The sequence below is a fragment of the Pongo pygmaeus genome, chromosome 19 (assembly GCF_028885625.2).
Source record: "Pongo pygmaeus isolate AG05252 chromosome 19, NHGRI_mPonPyg2-v2.0_pri, whole genome shotgun sequence".
Lineage (NCBI taxonomy): Eukaryota > Metazoa > Chordata > Mammalia > Primates > Hominidae > Pongo > Pongo pygmaeus.
In genome coordinates this window covers 94,519,266-94,541,943 of record NC_072392.2, presented here as the reverse complement: position 1 = coordinate 94,541,943, position 22,678 = coordinate 94,519,266, and the positions used below count along the sequence as shown (strand labels likewise).

Sequence of the window (22,678 nt, the reverse complement as noted above, 5' to 3'; positions counted from 1 at the left end):
AATCTACCCGCTGAAAGTTCTGGGATTACAGACATGAGCCGCCACGCCTGGATAACTCCCTTCTTTCTGGTACTCTATCCTGTGACCTTCAGTTGCCTGAGTCTCCCTGAATGCTCACTTCTGTCTCCTCAACTCAGAGAGTCTGCCGGGCTCCACCTCAATTCCCCCTCCCTGCGCTGCAGTCTGGAAACTCCAGCAAGGCAGCAAGCCAGGGTGATACAGGGTTCCCAGTTTTCCTTTCTCCACTGCTTGGGGATTACTGTCCTCCATAACTTGATATCCAGTGTCTAGGAAACCACCGTTTCATAGCTGCTGTTGGTTTTTTTGTTGTTGTTGTTTTTGTTTTTGTTTTTGTTTTTTGAGACAGAGTCTCACTCTGTCTCCCAGGCTGGAGTGCAATGGCGTGATCTCGGCTCACTGCAACCTCCACCTCCCGGGTTCAAGCGATTCTCCTGCCTCAGTCTCCTGAGTAGCTGGGATTATAGGCATGCACTATCACACCCAGCTAATTTTTGTATTTTCAGTAGAGATGGGGTTTTGCCATGTTGGCCAGGCAGGTCTCAAAGTCCTGACCTCAAATGATCCACCCGCCTTGGCCTCCCAAAGTGCTGGGACTATAAGCGTGAGCCACCGCACCTGGCCACAAAAATTACATATTTTTGTACATGCCATTTTCAAATATGCAGATTCTCAAAAATGTGGAGACGTAGCCTCCCAGAACATCAGTGTGTTTCTTTTTCTTTTCTCTTTTTTTTTTGAGATGGAGTTTCACTCTTGTCACCCAGGCTGGAGCGCAATGGCACGATCTCACAGCGACCTCCGTCTCCCGGGTTCAAGCAATTCTCCTGCCTCAGCTTCCCGAGTAGCTGAGATTACAGACACATGCCACCACGCCTGGCTAATTTTGTATTTTTAGTAGAGATGAGGTTTCACCATATTGGTCAGGCTGGTCTTGAACTCCTGATCTCAAGTAATCCGCCCGCCTCGGCCTCCCATCAGTGTGTTTCTTTATGTCAAGCTTAGCTTTTAGGACCAGAGGGCTTTTTCTCCAGGGGCCCTAAATCATCCTAGTCAGAACTTCCAGATTTCCTTTCTTCCCACTCTGATAGTGAATATTTTGACTGTTATTGATTTCCTTCTTCCTCTCCAACCAGGGCTCAGAAACACTTATGGGATTTTCTAAGCACGGAGGGTTCACTTCATTAACATCACCTGAAGGGACTCTAAGCGGAGCCTCTACCAAGCAACCAAGTATTGACCAAGCTCTGGATTCTGCCAGTGGTCTTGGCCCGGATCAGACTGCATCAGGATCTGGTGGCGCAGCACACCCCTCTGATGGGGTTTCCAGTAGGGAACAAAGCAAGGTCCCCTCTGGTACTGGTAGACAGCAGCAGCCGAGGGCCCGTGATGAAGCTGGCATGCCACGACTCCATCAGTCTTCTATATTCCAATTCAAATCAGATCATCACAGGAGTAGAGAGAAGCTTACCTCGACACATCCAAGAAGAGATGAACGAGATGCACGTCCTGGTCCAGTTCAAGAGGACTTAACCTCGGCCAGAGACCAGCCCAGTAGGGTGCCCGCTAGCCAGAGTCAGGTCCATCTAAGGCCAGATCGTCGTGGGTTAGAACCAACTGGCATGAATCAGCCTGGATTAGTGCCTGCTAGCACTTACCCACGTGGTGTGGTACCCCTCAGCATGGGTCAGCTTGGTGTGCCACCACCTGAAATGGATGATCGGGAATTGGTACCATTTGTCATGGATGAGCAATGTATGTTGCCACCATTGGTACCTGGCAGAGACCAGCAAGGATTGGAACTACCTAGCACAGACCAACATGGTCTGGTTTCATTCAGTGCATATCAGCATGGTATGACACTTCCCGGCACAGACCAACGCAGTATGGAACCACTTGGCGTGGATCAGCGTGGATTTGTAATATCAGGCATGGGTCAGCAAGGACTAGTACCCCCTGGTATGGACCAGCAAGGATTGACATTGCCTGTCGTCGATCAACATGGCCTGGTTCTACCTTTTACAGACCAGCATGGTTTGGTATCACCTGGTTTGATGCCAATTAGTGCAGATCAGCAAGGTTTTGTGCAACCCAGTTTGGAAGCAACTGGCTTCATACAACCTGGCACAGAGCAGCATGATTTGATCCAGTATGGCAGATTTCAGCGTGCTTTGGTCCAACCTGGTGCATATCAGCCCGGCTTGGTCCAACCTGGTGCAGATCAGCGTGGTTTGGTCCGGCCTGGAATGGATCAGTCTGGTTTGGCCCAACCTGGTAGAGATCAGCATGGTTTGGTCCAGCCTGGCACAGGTCAGCATGATTTGATCCAATCTGGCACAGGTCAGGGTGTCTTGGTACAGCCTGGTGTAGATCAGCCCGGCATGGTCCAACCTGGTGCAGATCAGCATGGTTTGGTGCAGATTGGTGCATATCCACCTAGTTTGGTACAGCCTGGCATGGATCAGCATGGTCTGGTCCACCCTGGCATGGATCAGCATGGTCTGGTACAATCTGGTGCATTTCCTAGTGGCTGGATACAGCCTGATGTGTATCTACCTGGACTGGTACGGCCTGGTACATATCCACATGGTTTGGTACAGCCTGGTGCAGAACCACGTAGCTTGGTCCAACCTGGTATAGATCAACATGGTTTGGTTCAGCTAGGAGCCGGTCAATATGGTTTTGTGCAGCCTGGCATAGATCAGTTTGGCTTGGTGCAACCTGGTGCAGGTCAGCAAGGTTTGGTCCAGCCTGGTGCAGATCAGTATGGTGTGGTCCAACCTGGAATGGATCAGCATGGTTTCGCACAACCTGGTGCACTTCAGCATAGTTTGGGGCAACCTGGTGCAGTTCAGCGTGGTTTGGTCCAACCTGGAGTGGATCAGTGTGGTTTGGTACCACCTGATTCAGTTCAGCGTGGTTTGGCACAACCTGATGTAGATCAACATGGTTTGGTACAATCTGGTGCAGATCAGCCTGGTCTGGTCCAACCTGGAGTGGATCAGCATGGTTTGGTACAACCTGGTGCAGATCAGCATGGTTTGGGGCAACCTGGTGCAGTTCAGCGTAGTTTGGGGCAACCTGGTATAGATCAGCGTGGTTTGGCACAACCTGGTGCAGATCAGAGTGATTTGGCACAACCTGGTGCAGTTCAGCATCGTTTGGCTCAACCTGGTGCAGTTCAGCATGGTTTGGTCCAACCTGGAGTGGATCAGCGTGGTTTGGTCCAACCTGGAGTGGACCAGCGTGGTTTGGCACAACCTCGTGCAGATCAGCATGGTTTGGTCCCACCTGGTGCAGATCAGCGTGGTTTGGTCCAACCTGGTGCAGATCAGCGTGGTTTGGTCCAACCTGGAGTGGATCAGCATGGTTTGGTCCAACCTGGAGTGGATCAGCGTGGTTTGGTCCAACCTGGAGTGGACCAGCATGGTTTGGCACAACCTCGTGCAGATCAGCGTGGTTTGGTCCCACCTGGTGCAGATCAGCGTGGTTTGGTCCAACCTGGTGCAGATCAGCGTGGTTTGGTCCAACCTGGAGTGGATCAGCGTGGTTTGGTCCAACCTGGAGTGGATCAGCGTGGTTTGGTCCAACCTGGAGTGGATCAGCGTGGTTTGGCACAACCTGGTGAAGTTCAGCGTAGTTTGGTGCAACCTGGTGCAGTTCAGCATCGTTTTGTCCAACCTGGTGCAGTTCAGCGTGGTTTGGTCCAACCTCAACCTGGTGTGGATCAGCGTGGTTTGGTCCAACCTGGTGCGGATCAGCGTGGTTTGGTCCAACCTGGAGTGGATCAGCGTGGTTTGGTCCAACCTGGAGTGGATCAGCGTGGTTTGGTCCAACCTGGAGTGGATCAGCGTGGTTTGGTGCAACCTGGAGTGGATCAGCGTGGTTTGGTCCAACCTGGAGCGGATCAGCGTGGTTTGGTCCAACCTGGTGCAGATCAGCCTGGTTTGGTCCAGCCTGGTGCAGGTCAACTGGGTATGGTGCAGCCTGGAATAGGTCAGCAAGGTATGGTGCAACCTCAGGCAGATCCACATGGCCTGGTACAACCTGGTGCCTATCCTCTTGATTTGGTACAACCTGGTGCATATTTGCATGATTTGTCTCAACCTGGGACATATCCACGTGGTCTGGTGCAGCCTGGAATGGATCGGTATGGTTTGAGACAACCTGGTGCATATCGGCCAGGCTTGATAGCACCAGGCACAAAGCTTCGTGGCTCTTCAACATCCCAGGCAGATTCTACAGGTTTTATATCAGTACGTCCATATCAACATGGTATGGTAGCTCCTGGCAGAGAACAATACGGCCAGGTGTCACCACTCCTAGCCAGTCAAGGTTTGGCATCACCTGGTATAGACCAAAGGAGTTTGGTACCACCAGAAACTTATCAGCAAGGTTTGATGCATCCTGGCACAGACCAGCATGGCCCAATACCACTGAGTACAGGTTTGGGATCTACACACCCAGATCAACAGCATTTGGCATCACCTGACCCAGGGGAGCATGACCAGGTATACCCAGATGCAGCTCAGCATGGCCATGCTTTCTCTCTCTTTGACAGTCGTGATTCAATGTATCCTGGTTATTGTGGCCCAGGGTATCTAAGTGCTGATCAGCATGGCCAGGAAGGTTTGGATCCAAATAGAACACAAGCCTCGGACCAACATGGAATTCCTGCCCAGAAGGCCCCAGGCCAAGATGTCACCCTTTTCAGGAGTCCAGACTCTGTCAACCGAGTCTCATCAGAAGGGAGCGAAGTCTCGAGTGAAGTCCTGAGTGAGCGACGCGATTCACTGTGTAAAATGAGTTCTAGTTTCCCCACAGCAGTGGAGACATTGCGTCTGTTGGGAGAGCTCAGTAGCCTCTACGTGGGGCTAAAGGAGAGTATGAAGGATGTGGATGAGGAGCAGGCCGGCCAAACCGACTTGGAGAAGATCCAGTTCCTGCTGGCACAGATGGGTGGGTGCCGCTTGCCGATAGAGGAGAAACCACTGTCTCTGTTTTCAGTTGGTTTCATCCTTTTCTTCCCCCGGCCTCAACTGGCTGCTACACGTCTCCCTGAGTCCCTGAAAACAGCATGTCATTCAGAGCATGTCCCACAGCCTTCAGAGTCCAAAAAAATGGGTGGGCAAAGGAGAGAACTAAGCCCCAGGAGAGGAGTGGAGCGGGTTCTTGTGGCTTTGTCAGGCTGTCTGCACAGCAGCTGGGGAAAGTGTGTGGTTATAGAAAGCAGTAGCATTGGGAGGTGTGCGGGAGAGAATGTTGAAGAATTAAACTAAACATTTTGACTGGGAGCAATGGCTCACGCCTGTAATCCCAGCACCTTGGGAAGCAGAGCCAGGTGGATAGCTTGAGGCCGAGTTCGAGACCAGCCTGTGTAACATGGCAAAACTCTATCTCTACAAAAAAAAAAAAAAGCCAGGCGTGGTGGCACACACCTGTAGTCCCAGCTACTCGGGAAGCTGAGGTGGGAAGATTGTTTGAGCCAGGGAGGCAGAGGCTGCAGTGAGCTGTGATGGATCACTGCACTCCAGCCTGGGTGACAGAGCAAGACCCTGGCTCAAACAAAACAAAACTTAACATTTGCCTGTTCCTAACTCCAAGCCCAGAGAGTAATTAAGATTTTTTGCAGTGGTTGGAATTCAGGGGTCAGTTGTCCCAAAGCCCTTTAGGATGTCAGGCATTAGGTGGATGTTTCATGGGCTAAGGACAGCTCTCTCTCCCTTCTTCCCACCTCCCTTTCCCAGTCACCAGGAGATACAGGATAAAGTGATAGGTCCTGCTGTCCTCTAGGGTAGCTTCAGTGTTGCAGGGGCTGGAAATGGAGATTAGGAGCCCACTAGAGATCTAACCCCTCTGATCATAAGGCCTCTGCTTTCCATAGTCAAAAGGACCATACCTCCTGAACTGCAGGAGCAGCTGAAGACTGTAAAGACGCTAGCCAAAGAAGTTCGGCAGGAAAAAGCAAAAGTAAGGAAGAGTCAACCCACTTTGTCTTTTTTTTTTTTTTTTTGAGATGGAGTTTCGCTCTTGTCGCCCTGGCTGGAGTGCAGTGGCACCATCTCGGCTCACCCCAACCTCCACTTCCCAGGTTCAAGCAATTCTCATGCCTCAGCCTCCCGAGTAGCTGGGATTACATGTGCCACCAGGCCCAGCTAATTTTGTATTATTATTTGTATTATTAGTAGAGATGGGGTTTCTCCATGCTGGTCAGGCTGGTCTTGAACTCCCAACCTCAGATGATCTGCCCACCTTGGCCTCCCAAAGTGCTGGGATTACAGGCGTGAGCCACTGCGCCCAGCCCCCACTTTGTCTTTTAATGCTAATAATAGCACTTTCCATTTGTATTTTATGGATTAAATAGTCCTTTCTCTTACATTATTATCTAATTGGATCTTTGCAATCCTATCAGATAGGAAATGCACCTTGGGTATCATCGTGTTCATTTCCCGGATCTAAAACCTGATGCTCAGGCTGGGCACGGTGGCTCATGCCTATAATCCCAGCACTTTGGGAGGCCAAGGCAGGAGGATCACTTGAGCCCAGGAGCTCGAGACTAGCCTGGGCAACATAGCAAGGCCTTATCTCTATAAAAAATTTAAAAATTAGCCAGACATGGTGGTGCATGCCTGTAGTCTCAGCTACCTGGGAGGCTGAGGCAGGAGGATCACTTGAGCCTGAGTTTGAGGCTGCAGTAAGCTATGATCACGCCACTGCACTCTAGCCTGAGTGACAGGGTAAGACCCTGTCTCTAAAAAAATTTTTTTTAAACTGATGCTCAAAGCTGTTATGATTCAGCTGAGCCAAATAATGAGGGCTTTGCTCTTTTTTTTTCTTTTATTTTTTTGAGACGGAGTCTCGCTCTGTCGCCCAGGCTGGAGTGCAGTGGCGCAATCTCGGCTCATTGCAAGCTCCACCTCCCGGGTTCACGCCATTCTCCTGCCTCAGCCTCCCAAGTAGCTGGGACTACAGGCGCTCGCCACCACGCCCGGCTAATTTTTTGTATTTTTAGTAGAGACGGGGTTTCACTGTCTTAGCCAGGATGGTCTTGGTCTCCTGACCTCGTGATCCGCCCGCCTCGGCCTCCCAAAGTGCTGGGATTACAGGCGTGAGCCACCGCACCCCACCTTGCTCTTTTCATTATCTGTGGCAGCCTTGGAGTCCAGTTTGTGAGATTTTCTGGGGCCAGAGGTCATCGCAAGGGACGGCCAGATCCCTTCAGACGTTCTCCTTTTTTTAAAAAATTGAGACGGAGTCTCGCTCTGTTGCCCAGGCTAGAGTGCAATGATGCGATCTTGGCTCACTGCAACCTCTGCCCCCTGGGTTCAAGCTACTCTCATGCCTCAGCCTCCCAAGTAGCTGGGATTACAGGCATGCGTGTTCATGCCCAGCTAATTTTATATTTTTAGTAGAGACAGGGTTTCACCATGTTGGTCAGGCTTGTCTGGAACTCCTGACCTCAGGTAATCCTCCCACCTCAGCCTCCCAAAGTGCTGGGATTACAGGTGTGATCCACCATGCCCGGCCCAGTCATTCCTTTTTTTTTTTTTTTTTTTTTTTAAGACTAATTCTTGCTCTGTTGCCCAGGCTGGAGTGCAGTGGTGCAATCTCGCCTCACTGCAACCTCTGCCTCCTAGGTTCAAATGATTCTCGTGTCTCAGCCTCCTGAGTAGCTGGGATTATAGGTGCCAGCTACCACGCCCAGCTGATTTTTGTATTTTTTAGTAGAGATGGGTTTCCCCTTGTTGGCAAGGCTGGTCTTGAACTCCTGACCTCAGGTGATCCACCCGCCTCAGCCTCTCAAAGTGCTGGGATTACAGGCATGAGCCATCGTGCCTGGCCCAGTCATTCTCTTAATGCCAGCTTTCTACATCCATGGGATGGATGAATGGGCGGATGGATGTCCACAAGGGCTCCTGGCTTTTGTCGGAGGGGTTGGGTTAGAGGGAATGGGGAGGGCTGGCATGAGCTGCAGGGGCACATTTGGGAAGCAGGAGCTCAGGCCTGCCTGACCCTCCTCATTCACTGGGTTTGTAGGTGGAAAGGCTGCAAAGGATCCTGGAGGGGGAAAGGAATCAAGAAGCAGGGAAGGAACTGAAAGCTGGAGAGCTGAGATTACAACTGGGTGTCCTCAGGTAAAATGCTCCAGCTAAGAGCAGCTGGTCCCCTGGAATCATGAATTCTCAGCCAAGGAGGTGATGGCAGCCAGTGGCTCCCTTATGCCCCTGAATGGACCACTGTCTTTGGCCTGGATTGCGTCTGCTCTTCAGATTGTCCATGTCTAGTTCAAGGAACTGGTAGAAGTTCCCCAGGTTCCCAACACAACTCAGGACCAGGTCTTGGAAAAGCAAAAATAAGCTTCTTAGACTGTGTCCCCAGTCGGAGGCTGAAGGAGACCACTTCTGATAGCCCCTCTGAGCGCTCTCTTTGCAGTGCCCAGTCCCACCACCCAGAAGCCTCCCAGGACAGAGGCATAGCCTGGGACTCCCTAGACAAAATCCAGTGGAGGGGGGTGGAGGGTGAGAGACCTCCAGCTGTGTCTGCATCCCCCTGCATCCCTGACGGCCCAGGCTCTGCATGGGTCTGGCCTGAGTGTGGAGTCTGGCAGTCTCTCGTCGTGCACCACAGAGTCACCGTGGCTGACATAGAGAAGGAGCTGGCCCAGTTGAGGGAGAGCCAAGACAGGGGCAAGGCTGCCATGGAAAATTCTGTCTCTGAAGCCTCCCTTTATCTGCAGGACCAGGTGAGGATTCCCCACTCTTCAGCTCCAGGGACCAAGGGCCCTTCTCAAAGCTGGCTTGGCCCTGCCCTCCCATCTCTCATCAAAAACCAGGTCCCTCCCGTCCTCTGTGTGTGTGTGTGTGTGTGTGTGTGGTGTGTGGGCAGGGGGTGGGGGGGCGGTGGTGAATGCGTCCAGGATCCAGATCCCTCCTTATCCAAAGCCAGCTCTGAGTCCACAAGTGGCAAGGGAAAGGAACCCCTACAACACCTGTTTACCTCCCATTCGATCTTTCCCTTTTTTTTTTTTTTTTTTTTTTTTTTTTTTTTTTTTGAGATGGAATTTCGCTCTTGTCATCCAGGCTGTAGTGCAGTGTCGCCATCTTGGCTCACTGCAACCTCCGCCTCCCAGGTTCAAGCGATTCTGCCTCAGCCTCCTGAGTAGCCAGGACTACAGGCATGTGCCACCACCCCAGCTAATTTTTATATTTTTGGTAAAGACAGGGTTTCACCATGTTGGCCAGGCTGATCACGATCTTTCCCTATCTTTTTTATGATGTAATTCATATATCAATAAATTCACCCTTTTAAATTGAATAAGGTAGTTTTTAGTACAAAGTTGTGCAACTATCACCACAATCTAATTCCAAAACATTTAATCACTCCAGAAAGAACCCTGTGACTCTTAGCAATCTCTCCCCGTTCCCTTCTGTCCCTCAGCCCCTGACAACCACAAATCTGCTTTCTGCCACTATGGATTGGTCTGTTTTGGACATTTCATATAAATGGAATCATACAACATACGACTTTTGTATCTGGCTTCTTTCACTTAGCATGATGTTTTCAAGGCTCATCCATGTTGTAGCATGTGTCAGTACTCCATTCTTTTTTTATGGCTTCATGGCATTCCATTCTGCATCTATGCCATAATTTGTTTATCTAGTCATCAGTTGAAAGACATCTGGGTTGTTTCCATCTTTTGGCTGTTATGAATAATGCTGCTATGCACATTCATGTATACTTTTTTTTTTTTTTTTTTTTGAGACGGAGTCTCGCTCTGTCGCCCAGGCTGGAGTACAGTGGCGCGATCTCAGCTCACTGCAAGCTCTGCCTCCCGGGTTCCTGCCATTCTCCTGCCTCAGTAGGAGAATCCTACTCCCGAGTAGCTGGGACTACAGGCACCTGCCACCACGCCCGGCTAATTTTTCAGAATATTTTTAGTAGAGACAGGGTTTCACTGTGTTAGCCAGGATGGTCTCGATCTCCTGACCTTGTGATCTGCCGGCCTCAGCCTCCCAAAGTGCTGGGATTATAGGCGTGAGCCACTGCACCCGGCCATAATAAGTTGTTTTTTTGTTGTTGTTATTTTGTTTTGTTTTTGGAGATGGAGTTTCGCTCTTGTTATCCGGGCTGGAGGGAAATGGCTCGATCTTGGCTCACTGCAATCTCCAACTCCTGGGTTCAAGTGATTCTCTTGCCTCAGCCTCCCAGGTAGCTGGGATTACAGGTGCCTGCTACCATGCCCAGGTAATTTTGTATTTTTAGGAGAGAATGGGGTTTCACCATGTTGGCCAGGCTGGTCTCAAACTCCTGACCTCAGGTGATCCACCCACCTCGGTCTCCCAAAGTGCTGGCCTGGCCTCATGTATGTTTTTGTGTGGGGCCGGGTGCGGTGACTCACGCCTGTAGTCCCAGCACTTTGGGAGGACGACGCGGGTAGATCACTTGAGGTCAGGAGTTGGAGACCAGCCTGGCCAACATGGTGAAACCCCATCTCTACTAAAAATACAGAAAATAGGCCAGGTGTGGTGGCTCACACCTGTAATCCCAGCACTTTGGGAGGCCAAGACGGGCGGATCACGAGGTCAGGAGTTCGAGACCAGCCTGACCAACATGGTGAAACCCCGTCTCTACTAAAAAAATACAAAAATTAGCTGGGCGTGGTGGCATGTGCCTGTAATCCCAGCTATTCAGGAGGCTGGGGCAGGAGAATCGCTTGAATCCGGGAGGCAGAGGTTGCAGTGAGCCGAGATCGCACCACTGCACTCCAGCCTGGGTGACAAAGCGAGACTCCATCAAAAAAAAACAGAAAATAGCTGGGTGTGGTGGTGGTGCATACCTGTAATCCCAGCTTCTCGGGAGGCTGAGGTAGGAGAATCACTTGAACCTGGGAGGCGGAGGTTGCAGAGTGAGCCATGATCGCGCCACTGGATGCCAGCCTGGGTGACAGCGAGACCCTGTCTCAAAAAAAAAAAAAAAAAAAAAAAAATTATAGCCACTCTAGTGGGTGTGAGATGGGATCTCATTATAGTTTTGATTTGCGTTTCCCTAGTGACTAAAGATGCTGAGCATCTTTTCGTGTGCTTTTTGGCCATTTGTATACTTTCTTTAGAGATAAAATATACATATCCAAATCCTTCATCCATTTTTTCAGGTGAGTTATTTGTCATTTTATTGTTGAGTTGAAAGAGCTCTTTACATGTTCTGGATGCTAGGCTCTTATTTGATAGATGACTTGCAAATATTTTCTCCCATTCTGTGGGTCATCTTTTCATTCTCTTGACAGTGCCTGCCTTTAAGCTTTGCAATGCAATTCTTGGTCATTTTCTCACTAAGGAGTGTCTGAACCAGGAGCAGCCCTCTGAGTGCTCACAGAAGAACCACCTAAGAAAAGCCACTGGGCCAAGGGGGTTCATGTCAGGAACCTCTTTGTGCATTTTTTTTTTTTTTTTTTTTTTGAGACAGAGTTTTGCTCTGTTGCCCAGGCTGGAGTGCAGTGGCACCATCTCAGCTCACTGCAGCCTCCACCTCCCGGGTTCAAGTGATTCTCCTATCTCAGACTCCTGGGTAGCTGGGACTACAGGTGCACACTACCATGCCTGGGTAATTTTTTTGTATTTTTAGTAGATACAGGGTTTCACCACATTGGTCAGGCCAGTCTCGAACTCCTGACCTCAGGTCATTCACCCGCCTTGGCCTCCCAAAGTGCTGGGATTATAGGCATGAGCCACTGCACCCCGCTTTTTTTTTTTTTTTGAGACAGAGTTTCGCTCTTGTTGCCCAGGCTGGAGTCCAATGGCATGATTTCAGCTCACTGCAACCTCCGTCTCCCAGGTTCAAGCGATTCTCCTGCCTCAGCCTCCCAAGTAGCTGGGATTACAGGTGCCCACCAGCACACCTGGATAATTTTTGTATTTTTAGTAGAGATGGGGTTTCACCACGTTGGCAAGGCTGGTCTCGAACTCCTGACCTCAGGTGATCCACCCACCTTGGCTTCCCAAAGTGCTGGGATTACAGGCGTGAGCCACGTGCCTGGCCCGCTTTGTGCTTTGAGCCACATTCCAGGCTCCCAAGTTGCTGGAACTGTAGTGTGCACCATGTCATGACCCCGGGCCAGGAGTCCTGCCTGAGGAGCAGCTGGAAGTGTTTAAGAGTCACCTGTCAGTTCAAGCTCATGTCTGGCTGTCCCAGGACCACACTCAGGAGAGAATCCACTTCCTGTTGGGCTGGCCTAGCCTCCTTTTGCAGGCTTTTTTTGGAGGCCCCCCACTTCCACATGCTCCATCTTTAGCCACCTTGGCCTCCTGCCTTTCTCTGAACACACTCCTATTCTTTTCTGCTGTTCTTTACACAGATAGCTGCGGCTTAGTCTTCAGACTCCACTGAAACGCCCATTTTTCTGGGAGGCCTCTTCCTCTTTTCGAGAGAGAACTGGCCGGTCCCTCTGCATCCGGGGCCCTCGGAGGTACCTGCCTCCGGGCAGGCTCTTCTGGTTGTAAGTGGCAGCATCTCTGTGAGCCCAGGCAAGAGGGTGCTGCCCTGGGGATGTGCAGCTGTAGGGCGTGGAGGAAAAGGGAACTTCCAGGCCATGGGGGCAGGCCGGGGTGGGCCACCCCACCTGTCCCTCTGCATCTGCTTTTGTGGGTACCTGTGTCCCTCTCCTTACCCATCCTCTTAGCCCCCACGTCTCTCTCCCATTCCATTCTCAATCCACCTTGCTCTCCTTCGTGTTCCACAGTGGCTGCCCCAGCCCTGCAGAGTCCTTTCTGTTCCATCACCCACTCCCAAGAGAGGAGCCCAGGTTGGCCCAGCCTCTCTTTTTGAGCCAAGCAACATGTCACAGGTCTTTGGCCAGTTAAGGGACCGGCTGCCCTTGGATCAGCTGTCTACCTGGGAACTCTCATTTGGGGTGACGAATAGGGCCCGCGGGATGCAGAGGAGAACACCGGGGCAGCCTTCAAGGCACTTTCCCTGGAAGGGGTTTGCACCACCCAGCCTAGGAGAGGCCCCTGGAGCAGTGTCAGCACCTGCCACGTTCCTGTATTGTGAGTTATTTACACGCTAGGTGGACGGAGCATGTCCGTTCCCCCTGGCATGTGAGCAGGAGCGTGTGCAAGCCCACCCCTCACAGCCCCAGAGCCCGGGGTGGGGCCTGTGTGTCATTAGGGTCCTCTGTGTGTTTATGGCCCGGCTAACTGGCAGCAGCACTTTACGATTTAGCTAAAGAAGAGATGTTCTCACACTGAGCCGGTGGGCTGGCTGGAGAAAGCTCCAGAGGCCTTCTTCTGGCAAGGGCTTGGTTCAGTGTTGACACTGTGTTCCAGGAGAACTCTCTCTACTCACCGTTTACTGGATAGATGCCCACGATGGCACATGCTCTGGGAGGCACTGAGGATGCAGCAACTGCCCAGGGCACGACAGGGGAGAGGCACACAGTCTAGGAGCAGTGCTAGCATGGGCAGAGCGTGGCTGTGACTGGCCTCACTGCCCTGCTGCTGCCGTCTCTCCTGCTCACAGCTGGACAAGCTCAGGATGATCATTGAGAGCATGCTGACCTCCTCCTCCACGCTCCTGTCCATGAGCATGGCCCCGCACAAGACCCACACCTTGGCTCCTGGCCAGATCGACCCTGAGGCCACCTGTCCAGCCTGCAGCCTGGATGTGAGCCATCAGGTCAGCACGCTGGTGCAGCGCTATGAGCAACTCCAAGACATGGTCAACAGCCTGGCCATCTCCCGACCCTCCAAGAAGGCCAAGCTCCAGAGACAGGTGGGGCTCTGCTCTCCTCTCTCCTGCTGCAACTGGACATGGCCCCACAGGGGAGGGCCGCCCGGCTGCAGACCCACGGCAGTGGGGCAGGTGTTTGGGCCTCAAGGTCAGCTCTCCGTGGTGGAGGCCTTTCGCCAGATCCCACAAGAGTCCCTGGTCTTTCTGCAGGTCCACAGTGAGGGTAGCAGCAGAAATAGCTTTGGGGACAGGAGACCATGGGGAGGAGCTGGCTTGATGGGGTGGGACAGCACAGGCCGGCTGAGGACAGATCAGTGCCCTTTGCATGCCCTGGAGACACAGGCCCAACTGTAGGAGATGTTGACTCCCTGGCACGCGAGTCTTCCAACCCCTTCTCAATTTCCCTCGAACGGGCAGGCTTGCTGGTGGGGGCGGGCAGAGACACAAGTCCTGGGTCCTGCCTCTTGGGCTGAGGAACTCAGATTTGGGCCAGGAGAGGAGGGAGGAATAAAGCCCACAGCCCAGCTCTCAAGCACCCCAGGACAGCACATCACTCCTGAGCCTCCGTCACCTCTACTGACCCCCGACCGGCAGGCCAGGGTCACAAGGCTAGTCCGTGGGGATGTAGGTGACTGACGCTTGTGTCCTGTGGGGGTGGACACCCAGAAAGGGCAGACAGAGAGCCTCCCGCACTGTTAGTGGAAAATTGTTTTCCATTGTTGTTTTTGAGACAGGGTCTCCCTATGTTGCCCAGGCTGTTCTCGAACTCCTGGGCTCAAGTGATCCTCTCGCCTCACCTCAGCTTCCCAAAGTGCCAGGATTATAGGCATGAGCCACCACTCCCAGCCTTGCAGATGTTTTAAGGGCCAGCTTACCTGGGGCAGCAATATTATGGCAGCAGGGGGTGGGATCGCGCCAGCAGCCTCCGAGAGCCTTCCCATCCCTCCTGCCGCAGGACGAGGAGCTGCTGGGTCGCGTGCAGAGTGCCATCCTGCAGGTGCAGGGTGACTGCGAGAAGCTCAACATCACCACTAGCAACCTCATTGAGGACCATCGGCAGAAACAGAAGGACATTGCTGTGAGTGGCCGCAGGGTGGCCGGGATGGGGCCAGGGCTCAATGTGGTGCCCCAGCCCCGCAGCTGCTGGCTCTTTTTTTCTCTGTTCACTTGGCCTCCCCAGATGCTGTACCAGGGTCTGGAGAAGCTCGATAAGGAAAAGGCCAACAGGGAGCACCTGGAGATGGAGATCGATGTGGTGGGTGCAGGCCCCAGGAGCCACACTGTGTCCCATGGTGGTCTCGCTGACCGTTCTTTGAGCGACTGAGTGGAGGGGAGCTGGCGAGAGGAGTGTGGGCTCTCAGAAACCTGCCTGGTGATAGGGGTCAACATCCCCAGGGAATGGGGCCCCTCCATGGCCATCTCCCAGATGTGGGGACCTCTGTCTGTCTCTGGGCAGAAAGCCGACAAGAGTGCTCTGGCCACCAAAGTGAGCCGTATCCAGTTTGATGCCACCACGGAGCAGCTGAACCACATGATGCAGGAGCTGGTGGCCAAGATGAGCGGGCAGGAGCAGGACTGGCAGAAGATGCTGGACAAGCTGCTCACAGAGATGGACAACAAGGTGAGGCAGGGGCATGGCAGGGCTCTCCATCCCACAGCCCTGCCCCCAGGATCGGTACAGCACCACCTTCTCCTGGGTCAGCCCCCTACTTGCTTCCTTAGAGGTCCCCTGGCCCCCCTTTCCCTGCCGCAGCTGGACCGCCTGGAGCTGGACCCAGTGAAGCAGTTGCTGGAGGATCGGTGGAAATCGCTGCGACAGCAGCTCAGGGAGCGCCCCCCACTCTACCAGGCAGACGAGGCGGCTGCCATGCGGAGGTGAGGCCTGGGAGGCAGGGGAGGAGGCTGGCACGCTCTTCAGGGGGTGAGGGCAGAGGGGGCTGGGGGTCTCCAGACAAACAGCTCCTGCCAGCACACAGCGGATCCTGCCCAGGACTGTCCCATGGTTGGAGGGACAGAATTTTAGAGCTTGAAACGCTCTTCTAGCTCAGGCCCCTTCGTATTACAGCAGAGAAAGGGAGGAGGGGAAGCTTAAGGCTCTCTGGGTTTGGCTGAGCTAAGCTGGGCCTTTGGGACAGGGAGAGGTCCTCAGTACCCAGAGCTGAGACAGCTCCTGGGGGCCTGGCCCATAGGACCTGGCCCGTGGTAGCCTTGAATTCCAGGATTCCCATTCGTGGCCGCCAGGGGGCGCCCGAGACTTGCACAGGGCACCCTCAGGGGCCCGTGGGAAGCCTGCTGGCTTTGGGTTAGGACAGGGAGGTCTGCGATGTGAGCCCGGAGGTGGGAGCAGATGGATTCCCGGGGAGCAGGGACATGATCTGCACCCTGGTGGGCTGAGCTTCCGGCCTGCCTGGCCTGCAGAGCCCCAAGCCCTTCTGGGTCTCCCGGGCAGAGCACTCACCCTGCGTGCGCGTCCCATTCCTAACAGGCAGCTCCTGGCGCATTTCCACTGCCTCTCATGTGACCGGCCCTTGGAGACACCTGTGACCGGACAGTGAGTGCCCGCCCCGCCGGCACACGGCCTCGCATGGCAGGGCTGCGTCTCCTCCCTTCACCTGTGTCCACCTGTCCTCTCCCTTTCTTTCATGCGTCTGCTTCCAGCCCTCGCTCCCTCCCAGGCCGGGGGTGGGTGGGAAGATTCTTTAGGCAGGTGGATTTGGGGGACGGGACTCGTCCCACTCTGACCCGCCCCTTCTCCCTCTGTCCCTGCCCAGTGCCATCCCCGTGACCCCCGCGGGTCCAGGCCTACCTGGGCACCATTCCCTCCGCCCCTACACGGTGTTTGAACTGGAGCAGGTCCGGCAGCATAGCCGCAAGTATGCTATGGGACAGCATATGGGACGTATGGGTCCGGGTCCAGGGCTCTGGATGGGGAAGGCAGGGGACAGGGATGACTCCGGAGGGCCCGGTGGAACGTGACAGAAGGCAGCGCTGTGGGATAGTGTGGAGAGCCTCCTCCTTGGAGTGGGACAGTGGGGGCCACAGGCTGATTTCTGAACTAGCTCCCTGGCAGTTCCCGGGGCATGAGTGTAGGAGGCAGACTTAGTCACACCTGCCTTTGGGAGTTACGGTGGGACTTTGTCAAGGGCACCAGCTGCCTCTGAGAGCTCCTTTACTTCTCGACCTCTTCCTCAGCCTTTGGCTGTCTCAGCAACCCTGGGATTAGAGCGGTGGGGGGAGGGTCCGGCATAGCTCAGCCAGAGGGTGGGCTCAGCCAACGAAGGAGGCTGGCGGTGGGCATCTCATGCTCCCTCTGGCTCCTGCCCACCTCCCTGCTGCTCCTCTTCTCCTAAGGATGGGAGTCCATAGTTCAGAGGACTTCAGGCTGCTCTTAGAGCCCTACGGGTTCCAGGTATGCGGGGCCAGGTGCGCCGAGATGGGAAGGCCCGGGGCTGCCCTCAGCTCCTCCACCTGCAGCTGCAGACAGGCAGCAGGGCTTTCTTCCATTTGGCTGGCCCGCACTTCCCCATCTGAGGAAAGCCTTCCCGGCAAGTCTGGCCCTCAGATGCTGTGGAAAGGGCTACTGCTGAGGGGTCAAGCTGCCCAGCGACCCCCAGCCCTCGGCCAAGAGCCCACGGGTCCTGCACAAAAGGGACCGAAACTGAAGGATTCGGCTTACACAAGGTCAAGGCCCCTGCCATGGGCCAACCCTCCCTCTGTTCTGCTCACACCCTGCAGCCTCAAGCTGGGCAGTGCCTTCCCTCGGGGTGACCTGGCGCAGATGGAGCAGAGCGTGGGGCGCCTGCGCTCCATGCACTCCAAGATGCTGATGAACATCGAGAAGGTGCAGATCCACTTCGGGGGCTCCACCAAGGCCAGCAGCCAGATAATCCGCGAGCTGCTGCACGCCCATTGCCTGGGCTCCCCCTGCTACAAACGGTACAGGAGAGGCGGGTGAGGCCACGGGAGCAGGCACCCAGCGACCAGGCTTGGCTTCTGCCCGTGCACGGCCGTGCAAACGCCTTGCCCCACTGCTGGGGGAGAAAAGGGAGTGTGTGTGTGTGTGTGTGTGTGTGTGAGAAAGTGTGGGCGAGGGGTGTCAGTGTGTGTGTAATGTGTGTAAGCCATGTGTCAGTGTGTCAATGTATGAGTGTGTGTAAGGGTGTGTGTGTGTGAGTGCGTGTGTGCATGAGTGTGGGGGTGAGTGCATGTGTGAGTGTGGGTGTTTATGTGTGTGCATGTATGAGTACATGTGTGTATGAGTACGTGTGTGTGTGCATGTGTATGAGTATGTGTGTGAGTACGTATCTTCGTGTGTATGTATGTGCATAAGTACGTGTGTGTGCATGTATGTGTGTGTGTGTGACTGTGTGTATGAGTTAAGTGTGTGAGTGTGTGGGTGTGTGTGTGCACGCCTGCCCATGTGCACAGTCACTGGGGTGGCCTGGCCTCACGGCTGCTCTGCCCCCACCCGCCTGTTCCTGGGCCCCTGCTGCTCTGCTTCCCAGCAGCCCCTGAAGAGAAGCTGCCCCACTTCCCTCTGGTCAGCCCCATGGTGGGTGAATCCCAGGTCACATCCCTGGCGGTCTGCTCCCAATGACTCCATCCTGTCTTCATCACAGGGTGACAGATATGGCTGATTATACCTACTCAACCGTGCCCCGGCGCTGCGGAGGCAGCCACACCCTCACCTACCCCTACCACCGCAGCCGCCCGCAGCACCTACCCCGGGGCCTGTATCCCACTGAAGAGATCCAGATTGCCATGAAGGTCAGGGCCCTGCCTGGGGCCACTAGGGAGGGAGGCCCTGACACGGCTCCAGATTCCTGAGTCATTCTCTAAAGCCACCAGAAATCAGCCAGCCCTCTGCCTTGAGGCAATTCCTTAATCAGACCCAGTCAAAGCCTCAGGTTCTTACCCTTTTCTGGGAAGAAAGATTCATCACGGCCACCTGCCTGCCCAGCAGCATTCCGGCCTCCCAGGCCTCCCGCCATGGCCCTGATACCATTTCACCTCCCTCCACCTTCTCGCTCCACCCTAGTGCCTCCCAGAGCCCCCCAGGAGGGTTCTGAGACCACAGTGCTCTGTGCCTCAGGCCTGTGTGGAGGGGCCAGGGGAGGGCTGTGGCTGCTACAACGGTGATGGTATCTGTCCACTTCTACAGCGTGATGAGGTGGACATCTTGGGCCTGGATGGCCACATTTACAAGGGACGGATGGACACAAGGCTGCCGGGCATCCTCCGCAAAGACAGTGAGTGGAGTCCAGAGGCCCCCAGGCGCCTCACTTGGGTCCCACAGGGCATGCATCCATTGTGGGGCCTGGCACTTTTATGGGCCACTGGACCCTGGGTGTCTTCCTTCTCCATTCCCCTCACTCCACATGTTCAGGTCTCTCGAGAAGCCAGCAGGTAAATGTTCACAGGTGGAGGACGGCTGTCCAGCCTCAGCCATCAGCTGGGATGGGGTGGCCCCGTGTTTTCTTGCCAGCCTCCATCCCGGCTGCCTGCTGGGCTCTCCTGTCTTGGCCTCTGTCCATGGCATCATCAGGGCTTCCTCCTTCTTCAAAACTCAGCACAGTGCCCTCTGCTGAGCCCTACCGCTTCAGCCCCCGAATGCCCGCCTCCCGTGGCAACGCCCGAAACCTGCGCTTTGTCACTTCCCATCATGCATTTGGCTGTGTATGCGCCTTTCTAGATGCCTCCCTTCCTGCCCTGGAAACCCCAGGTCAGAACTCACCCCACACCTGGCACAGGGCTGACGTGTGCAGGTCCTCAGGGACTCTGTGCGAGTGGGTGGGTTGGGTGGGTGGCCACGAGAATGAATGAAGACCGCTTCTCTGGGGCCTAGCCACAAATTCAGAATGACGAGGACCCCACTCAGCTGAGGCCGGCCATGACCAGCAGCCCTGCGGCCCTCTCCCCACCCCCAGGGGTTCCTATAGAGTTCTCACCGCTGCCTCAGCACTGACCCTTCCCTCCTGTCTCCCATCAGGCTCAGGGACCTCAAAGCACAAGTCCCAGCAGCCCAGGCCCCACGTGCACAGGCCGCCATCCCTCGGCGGCAATGGCCAGCTGCCCTCTCGGCCACAGAGCGCCCAGATGTCGGCTGGCAACACCTCAGGTAGCTTCCCTCTGGGTGGGGCGTCCTGCCAGGCCTCCCCGCTGGCCCTGCCGGCCCCCTTTCCTGCTCACGTAGGGCCACACCTTTATCTCCCTGGAGAGGGGAGGGCCTGGGAGCCGAAGGAGGGGATGGGTGTGGAAAAGAGAAACCCCGAGTGACTGAGTGATTTGTGCCCCTTCTGGGAGGTGGGTAGGTGCTGTTACTGTCCCATTCCACAGAAGATGAAATAGGGACAGGGTCACCACCCACATCTCTGGCTCCAGGTCCACGCCCTTGCCCTGCTCACGTGCACTGATTGTCATGGAGCTCGTTCGCCTGGGCTCTGCATCGTGGCTGCTGGGCACAGGCCATGCCCGGGTCCCCATGAGGCCCCGACCCTGTCATGGAGGAACCTCTCTCTGCCTCCCGGCCCGGAAGATCACTTGGGTCCTTGATCTCCGCAGGAGCTAAGTTGGGCCTGAAGGTCAGGAGGGTTTGGTAACAAGGCCCTGCAGCCAGGAGGCTGGATCACTGCCAAGTGACCCTGGACAAGGTCACTCTTGACAAGGGCTCTCCCCTCTCCAGACCTCAGTTTCCTCGTCTATCATCAAGGTGGTGCTGGGTTAGTGCTGCTTGGAGTCAGCCCCCCCCCCCCCCCCGAGAATCTAATAAAAGCTGCCAACCTTCCTCCTGTAAAACAATTATGCACCCACATTCCTTGTGAATGCCTGTGGGAGGTTCAGGGACCCCCCGCACCAGAGCCTCCACCCTCCCCTGCCCCTCGGCTAGATGCTCTCCAGCATCACTCCAGCCCTCAGTGAGGACCCGGCGCTGAGGGAGGAGGAAATCACAACAGAAAAGTGGCTGCGGTGCTCATGGCTCCTCACCATCATCCAGGGTCCCCCACAGACCAAGTAGTTTAGGAGCTTTACACGGATGAACCACTTTTAATCCACGTACCAGCACTTAGAGGTAGGGACCGTTAGCACCACTTACAGCTGAGAAAACTGAGGCACAGAGAGGTGAAGGTCCTTGCTCTACGTCACACAGCCAGGAAGCGGCAGAGCTGGAGTTCAAAGCCAAGCCCTCTGGCCCAGAGGCTGTGCTGGGAACGGCAGGCCTCAGTGGTGGACAGTGAGCACATGACTATCACCCTGGCTCCCAGAACTGTGTTTTCTTGGGAATACTTAGCTCCCTTCTCCCAGTGTCTACTCTAAGGGCACTGAAAATGCTCTGGAAGCAGGAGAGAGGGACTGGTAGTGTCAGGAAAATTCCTGTGCCTATCGGTGTGGATGTCATCTTGTGTCTGTATTAACAGGAAATAGTACCAAAGAGGCAGCTCTTGGCTCCTGCAGAAGGACGCGCTTGTTTATTTTTCATTCACAAGATCATGAAGGGTGCTTCATGACTGCTTAGGAGCTCAGATGGGCCTGCATTGTGCCCCCGGCCCCGGCAGCTCCCCTCCAGCCTGTGTCAGCCCAGCCCGGCGAACAAAACTGCTCTCAACCTCCTTGGGCAATGGGCAGGCTGGGGTGACCCCTGGTGGGCTTGGGGAATGTGTTGAGCAACCTCAGCCCCCCTGTCTTGCAGTTTCTTCTCATCAACAGAAAGACAGACCTTCCTCCGAGGGCCGTCTCTCCCAGCCGAACACAGCCCACCCGCCCAGCTCCGCCGCGGTGGCAAACAGGGGGCTGGAGAGGCACGTGGACATGCCTCCTGGGGAGGGGCTCGAGGAGCCCACGCGGGGGCCGCGGTCCAGCACTGCTCAGTGAGCAGAGGTGTAAATAAACATTCAGGAGGAAGTTTAGGTGTGGCGAATCTTCCCTGACAGTCCTGGCTCAGGAGGATCCAGGGAGAGGGAAGTACCCGCTGCTGGCCAGGCAGCCCCCCATGTGCCTCCAGACCACCCCCAGGCCCGCCTGCTCGGCAGACCTTCTCTTGGACAGTGGGTCCTCAGCTTCCATTCTCCAAGGGCGCCGGGGCTTCGGAGGGCTGGACACTGCACTGGGGACAGGGAGACTCCTGGCCCCGGGACCAGCTGGGCCGGCGCTCACCCCACCAACTCTCTCCTGGCCTCAGCTAGATTGGGGGTGCTCTGCCTTCTGCCTCTAGACCTGCCTTCTAGCCTGGGGGGCTGGGGCCCGTGCTGTCAGTGTCCAGCACTCTGGGGGTGAGGGTGGCAGCTGCCTGCTGCGCTCTTGCTGCTGGCTCAGGGTGGTTCCTGACCCCTGGCGTGGGATTCCGGGGAAGCAGTGCCAATGGCTGGAGGCGAACCCCTGCAGCCGGCTGGGCAGGTTTCTGTTTGCCGCCCTCCGCTTCTCTCCCTTGAGTGGGCTGCTGCAGAGACAGCCGGGGCCTGAAGGCACAGAGCAGGGGCTGCTGTGGCTGTGACCCAGTTTCCCCATTCCCCTCCTAGAAAAAGACATCCAGGCGGCGGGTGGAGAGGTGGTGCGAGCCTGGCGCTTGTCGCTTGTGATTTGCTTCCCTCTGCCCTAGCCCTGACACCTGCAGGCAAGGGACTCACTAAAGGTCTTGGCAGGTGAGGGGACAGAGGAGTGCAGGTGAGACCGAGCTCAGGCCAGTGCAGCAACTGCTAGAGATGAGCCCCTATCACTGCTGCAACCCACTTGAAGCTCCTGGGACCAAGGAGTCCCCTGACCTCCTAAGCTTGGGCTCCAGCCAGATTCTAGGGGTCCCCCAGTAGATGAGAGTGGCCCCCCCACCCTGAGGTTTATAAAGGCCTGAGGTCACCAAAGCCTTTCTGCCTCAGAGGCTCCCTCCTCAGAGAAAAGGAAGTGCTCAGAGTTGACAAAGGGGCTCCCCCCACCCCCAGTTCCC

At 55.2% G+C, this 22,678-nt stretch overlaps 1 protein-coding gene across 6 annotated transcripts in view; it reads left to right on the top strand.

The window, feature by feature from the left end:
- Positions 1 to 21,965, top strand: part of QRICH2 (glutamine rich 2) — a 33,822-nt gene extending 11,857 nt beyond the window's left edge. Inside the window, exons 4-19 of one of the 6 annotated variants that reach the window (XM_054456121.2) lie at positions 1,155 to 4,977; positions 5,903 to 5,988; positions 8,056 to 8,153; positions 8,647 to 8,761; positions 13,534 to 13,785; positions 14,699 to 14,821; positions 14,924 to 14,998; positions 15,200 to 15,364; positions 15,497 to 15,618; positions 16,229 to 16,294; positions 16,515 to 16,616; positions 17,479 to 17,679; positions 18,363 to 18,510; positions 18,905 to 18,992; positions 19,733 to 19,861; positions 21,431 to 21,965. In XM_054456121.2, coding sequence (XP_054312096.1) covers positions 1,155 to 4,977; positions 5,903 to 5,988; positions 8,056 to 8,153; positions 8,647 to 8,761; positions 13,534 to 13,785; positions 14,699 to 14,821; positions 14,924 to 14,998; positions 15,200 to 15,364; positions 15,497 to 15,618; positions 16,229 to 16,294; positions 16,515 to 16,616; positions 17,479 to 17,679; positions 18,363 to 18,510; positions 18,905 to 18,992; positions 19,733 to 19,861; positions 21,431 to 21,612 — 5,775 coding nt within the window. In that variant the 3' untranslated portion in view covers positions 21,613 to 21,965. Of the gene's footprint in view, positions 1 to 1,154; positions 4,978 to 5,902; positions 5,989 to 8,055; positions 8,154 to 8,646; positions 8,762 to 13,533; positions 13,786 to 14,698; positions 14,822 to 14,923; positions 14,999 to 15,199; positions 15,365 to 15,496; positions 15,619 to 16,228; positions 16,295 to 16,514; positions 16,617 to 17,478; positions 17,695 to 18,362; positions 18,511 to 18,904; positions 18,993 to 19,732; positions 20,499 to 21,430 lie in introns of those variants that run through there. The other 5 variants (XM_054456123.2, XM_054456122.2, XM_054456126.2 and 2 more) reach the window with 5 other exon arrangements.
- Positions 21,966 to 22,678: the final 713 nt, after the last annotated feature.